This window comes from Triturus cristatus, chromosome 9, assembly GCF_964204655.1.
Source record: "Triturus cristatus chromosome 9, aTriCri1.1, whole genome shotgun sequence".
Taxonomy (NCBI): Eukaryota; Metazoa; Chordata; class Amphibia; order Caudata; family Salamandridae; genus Triturus; species Triturus cristatus.
In genome coordinates this window covers 368,218,176-368,224,485 of record NC_140592.1, presented here as the reverse complement: position 1 = coordinate 368,224,485, position 6,310 = coordinate 368,218,176, and the positions used below count along the sequence as shown (strand labels likewise).

Here is a 6,310-nt window from a genome sequence, read left to right as displayed (position 1 = left end):
CTATTACTGTTTGACGAACTCGTCACCACCTTCGGCTTGCCTACGGGACAGTTCCTCCTATACGAGGCATTAGCCTGCACTTTCAGGGACCCATGGGCCTGTGCTCGGGGGGGGGGGGCAGACCCACGCGGTACTTCAGCTTCTGGTTTCTCTGGGCTCAAGTAGACATTTAGTGATGTGGTTCTAGAGATCCCTATCTGAGATGACACAGAAGCCTTTATTGACAATGCAAAGCAAGTGGGGAGGGAAGCTCTGGAAGTTTCAAACTCAGAGTGGTGCAAAATCCAGGCATATCCCAAGCAAGTCTAAAGGATAAGGCTAAAATTCACACAATTTAATTATGTTCACATGACCTATATGACTCCTCACAGATAGGTAGTTTATGGTGGCGAACCACGCTGTTGCTCCAGATGCAATGATTCAGAGACCGATTTCATACATATGACCTTGGACTGCCTGGGCTACGCCCTTTCCGCAACGCTGCTATGGATGCACTTGATACCACTCTGGGTCGCTCCCTAACACCCTTTCTGGAGGTCTGCTTGTTGGGGCTATTTGACAGATGGTCCAAATGCAGGATGGGCACCAGATTCCTGGCACTTGCCCTAGTGCTAGCCAAGAGGTGAATTGCAATGGCCTGGAAATCCAGGGTGGGACCAGTGATGGGATATGGATTGAAAATGCTGCTTTTGGAGAAGGCCGGGGTGGGTCCAGCGACATCCCATAGCGGGGTTGTGGAGTGACATATTGGATACTTGTGAACATTCACAAGGAGACTGTTGAGAAGTCAGCTTACCAGAGAGCTTACCTGGTGAGGTTAGGCATGCAACCCAGAGAGTCACCGGGGGGGAGGGGTGGGGGGGGGGGGGGGGGTAGAACGACACACATTGATCTGGATTAGGGCTGAGACTTTGGGGGAACATTCCACCTCAGTAACGGAGCAGCCCATACTGCATGATCTGCCCCTACACTTAGATATGGTACCTCTGCTATGAAGAAACCTCCCAAAGTTGGATTAGTGATGGCTGTATAGACCATATGGCTCCCTCCTTCTCCTTGCTTGTCTATATCCCTTATGACACATTTTTTCTTCCTGTGTTTTTAGCTTAGAGAGATCCCTGCACAAGGTTTACAACAGTTTGATGTTTTATGTTTTGTTTCTTTTTACCCCCCAATATTTAGGTGGACATGGTATCCTAGTTTATTCGACTCCACCACAAAAAGATATACAATGCATACATTTACCTGCTATAATGTACTATGATCAATCTGGAGTTGTGATGTCACTTGAGATTTATGTGCAATGAATGTATAAGTAACTGTTACTTAGCTGTTGGTCTATTGCTTATGATCTGCATGTTCGTTGAGTCCCTGCGAGGTCTTATGGCTTATTGGCTCTTTTGCGGACCATTGTCCACCCTCAGGTGATGTCTTACTTAAATGCCAATAACCATATGTTTAAAAAATAAAATAATCGTGTTGGATAACCTATCTGCCTTATTACAAGTGCATAGGATGTAATGCACATGTAACAAGGCAGACTGGATATCATTCACGTTGAGTGGAGTGCCTAAGTTAATGTAAGACCTGGCATCCTTTGGCATGTTTCCCCTGTCCTTTTGCTTTCTGGCCTCCTGTTTTGATGGTACATTGGACTTCATTTAGCTGGTTTAGCGCCTCTGTGCACTCTCTCACTGCTGTCCAGTGTTAAAGTGCAAGTGCTTCTACTGTAAATTGTGGTTATGGATTGGTGTTTTCATGTTTGGCTTATTTAATAACCTGGGAAGTCCCTAGCAAAGTACACACGGGGTGCCAGGGCCTAAAAATCAAATGCTACTAGAAGACAGGCAGAGACCATAAAGTGGGAAGGCCAGGCAAAGCTCGCCCGCTACCTCAACTTCAGCTTTCAATGTAGAATTGAATGAAGGCCAAGACAGTTAGCCACAGACCTCATACGTGTGTCATCGATAGCTTAGAATCACGCCGTGGGAACACTTCGGTTCAAGTGAACACCGGAGTCCAACATTAAGGTAACTGGCACGAGCACGCGGGAGACCGGGCTCCAGTGCGAGATGGAGAACCACATGATGCACAATGTGATAGTCGCTTGTTAAAAATTGCATGCTGTCCATGCCAATAGGGAAGCAACGAAGACACACAGTCCACTCACCCCAAACAAGGGGAGTGCATGAAGAACATTTCTTATACCGACGATAGATACAACTTGAGGAAATTTGCCCCGCACAAGACGCCCAGCACGCCATACACGGACCCAGCATCCGGTATGCCGAGTATCACGTGAGCTGCACCATGCAGAGGGCTTTACGCCATGATCTTATTAATGCATGTACTTGCACACGACGGCACCCACAGTATCAATTCACAACAGGGCTAGCATGTTGTCACGATGCTAGTCTAATCCCAAAGTGCATGCCGGGTTTCACCATGCCACCACTCTCCTAGTGTTTTAACTAACTCACTGATCAGACACTCATTGCTCTTCTGTAGGCTCCTGGATCAACCTTGACGAAGGGTCTTAAACACAATACATTTCAAGGTATGATTTCTACCCCTCTAAAGCTACATGTAATTAAAGACCAATAATTCCTCAGCCTCTAAAAAAGATTTTGCTCCGGTTTCAGGTCTGAACCATCACACAGGAGCCAACAACCTGACCTGAACAAGAAACCAGCTAGATACAACGAACAAGGCGGTGGCTATATATCTAGCAAATCGGTACATCCCCCACCAAGTTTTGCGAACAAGTGGAATCTCTTCCACAACGTACAAGGTTTTGACACAAGGACATACACAAGGCAGTAATTGTTTCGTTTAATATCCCCAGTGTCCATAGAAACACGTGCCCTGAAGACGACCTTCCCCGAAATTATCCAAAGGCCCATCTTCGAAGGTAGAAACGCGTCAGTGCAAACATAAACGGGGCCAAGAGGGACCATATATTGACGCATTGTGTGCACAATAGAGGTGCAATACGAGAGATGGAATTTGGGATCCCATCCCGGTAGAGATTCGTGCTCAAACCCCAACCAAAATACAGCCCAACAGTAGTGTTCAACACTACACACAAAGATGACACAAGTGGCAGGAGTCCCCACGATAACACAGTCCAGGGCACTAGATAAGCAACTGCATATGTTCTGTTGCATGCTCACAAACTAAACCATGAACTGTATTTTAGATGTGGTAATAGCTTTGTTGTATAGTAATTGTTTTTCGGATTAATCCTTTATATGCATTTAAGAAATGTTGCCATGTCTGTCATGTTCCCTACAAGTTTTGTCTCTTGTCATTATGTCCACACATGTATAGTATGTGGTCTTTAAAAAAAATATTTCTTCAAAAAAACAAGAACAAGAAAAAATGCTATGATTCAAGAAAAGTTTCAGTGTTTCATTTAAGAAAATTGTCATAAAAGTCACACATACAGACGAGACAAGCAGGAGTGTACAACCTGGGTGAAAGACTGAAATAATAGCAGGTCAAATCAAAGACAACAGAGGGAATAATGTTTTGGTTTCTTCTATTAATGGTCTGGGAGGCAATACTCCAATTATGATGTACATCTAGTGGGCTTGCAGCACTGATTGTGCCACCCACCGGTTTCAGAGATTCACCCCTCTTCAGCCAGGATAGCCTGATTTCAGTGGCATGGAGAGCACGGGACCCACGTCTGGGCATACCCGTCCCACTCGGAGTGACAAATGCAAAAACAACAGTTGATGGACAGAATGCAGAACAATGTCATACATTCACCCCAGTACAGAGATCTGGGCCTGTGGGCACCTCACTTCGCACCACCTCGCTTCACACTGCTAGCCCTGGTATCCTCGATGCCACCGCTCCATGCAGACATAGGTGCCGCTGCTTCCACCATGGTTTAAGGGCACCACTTAAGTTACACGAGACACCGGTCCATCCCACACTGCAGCCTTGGCCTACTGACGTCGGCACCATCGACTCCGGTTTGTCAGCCAACGACAGCGCTTCCGCAATGACGACGATGCTGCCTGCACCGTGAACTGCTAGCACCGTAACAAGCACAGCAGTCCTGGTCTCACCAACGCCTCTGGACCACTGTCACTAAGCCGCTGCCTGCACCGTGACCTGAGGGCACCGCACGCCGCACCACAGCCACAATGCCCGCCAACTTCAATCACACTGAGTTTGATCTGCAGCGCGTATGACTTCAAGGGCCAGATGACTCCTGCACCGATCTCCGGAACAGACACCGGATATTGGGAGCTCACCGCGAGGTCCCCAAAGCCCTACATTTCTAAAGATACTATTTTTGCGGGTCTTCCCGACACTGTAGCTGACCTGCGGCGCCGCAGTCAGCCAAAACTGTGTGGATTTGTTGTTCCTGACACTGTCATAGCCCTGGACGGAGCTATTGACTTCAAGGAACTGTATGGTGGATTTTTACTGTTTTTGGTCTTGTTTTGCACAGATAAAATATAGGATATTTTTCTAAAACTGGTGTGGTGCTCCTCTTTTGTAGTGTTTTCACTGTATTACTGTTGGTTAAGTGCAAATGCTTTACACACTGCCTCTGAGATAAGCCTGACTGCTTGTGCCAAGCTACCAAGGGGGTGAGCAGCGGTTAAGAAAGAAGTGTAACCTCCTTATCCTGACTAGGAAGAAGGATCCTTACTTGGACAGGGAAACAACCTGCCAACTAGGGACCCCCATTTTTAACAGTTACACAGGTGTGATATTTATACAATTAGATTTTAGATAACCTCAGAGTAATAGGTCTTCAGCAACATCAGTCAAGTGATAAACTATCAATTCAGAAAAGTCTGGTTTATGATCGGAGAGCGAGATATCCAATAAGGCACACTTAATTGAAATGACAACATTCTACAATGCTCTACCATAAGAGCAAAGGGGTAACTTTACATTCAGGGGCATGTTGCTAAATGTCCAATTGGTACCACTTGGTAATACGAAATAAGTTACCTGTACCAACAATTCTCCAGCACTAGTATCTTTCTTAGATTTGGTTGCTCAAATTATTTGACACCAGAGGGATAGAAATGGTTCAAGCATGTGAATAAATTAAAGATCCAGAGCTGGACGGCATCACATTAACATGAACACTGTACTAGTGCTACACTGATGGGCACCGGGATAATTTAACAATCAGAGTCACAACAATACGCTATCACTAGGGGTACTGAGGTAACTATACAAATAGAGACAAATAATAGTTTATGGTCTTGGTGCTTTGAAAATTATACAGCCAGGGAAGTTCCATAACTTTGAATTTTCACAGCACAAGAGATCTAATAACTCAACAGTTAGATGCCTGATTATTTACAAACGTCGGAGTACAACGTTATCATTCATGATGTGATCAATGGTTGTATGCCAGTTACTAGTATGATAATAAACCTACTTTCTGAAAAGTCAGTTGTATATACTGTCAGAAAACTTTAATGGCCATTTGGGAATGTAAAATACAACAGCCATCATTTTTCAAATATTTTACAAAGATATGGTAATTTCATAATCAAAAGTGCTATAACTTTAAAGTCTAAGAGAAGTGACAAAGTTTTTGTAAAACTCAGATCTAAAATGTGTGATTACAGCCACACGTACACCAACGATTCACATAGTCATATGTTGAAAAAAGACAGTCTAAGAACCAGCAAAGCGTACAGGGATGAACTTTTAAGCAGCGAAGGAATTCTACAATCGGGAGAACATGTCCTGTCTATGAACCAAGGACTATGCAAATCAGCACGTAAACATATCAGTGGCACATGGTTGAGTAGGAGCAGCCAATCAGTGTACCTGAATCAAGGGCCACACAAACAATGTGGAAGGGTCTTGCGATGGGGCATTGGTGTGTCACTGTTAAGATGCCTAGGGCTCAGCATTTTAAACTACACCAGTGATAGGATAGGCAGGACTCCAAAGACAGACACAACCTAAAGGCTCTTCAAAATTTTAGCTGTATTAGGTAACGGATGCGGCACTGGCTCTCTTTGTAGATGAGGTATTCACTCTGGCTGAAGAAAGAGTCCTTAAACTTCGGCACAGGGATTGGCTTCCCCTGAGGCACCACCACCTTCTTTCCATCCAGTTCAATCTCCTTATCATATGCAGGGTCTGTAAGGAAGAAAGACAGAAGGCACCACTCAATAGTCTTTCTACCATGGCTTGAGAATGCATATTGCTATTTATTTCTCTATCCAGCTTCTCAGACTATGTAAGCAAATCTGTTGCCCTTTACAAAGTGTAATTTTGTTACCATTACTCTTCTTGTTTGCAGGGGCAATCTGGC

General features: G+C 44.8%; 1 protein-coding gene across 1 annotated transcript in view; it reads right to left on the bottom strand.

Moving 5' to 3' along the window:
• Positions 1–5,441: 5,441 nt before the first annotated feature.
• PARP3 (poly(ADP-ribose) polymerase family member 3) overlaps positions 5,442–6,310 on the bottom strand; it is a 143,145-nt gene continuing 142,276 nt past the window's right edge. Inside the window, exon 11 of the mRNA XM_085625169.1 lies at positions 5,442–6,135. Coding sequence (XP_085481295.1) covers positions 5,966–6,135 — 170 coding nt within the window. The 3' untranslated portion in view covers positions 5,442–5,965. The remainder of the gene's footprint in view (positions 6,136–6,310) is intronic.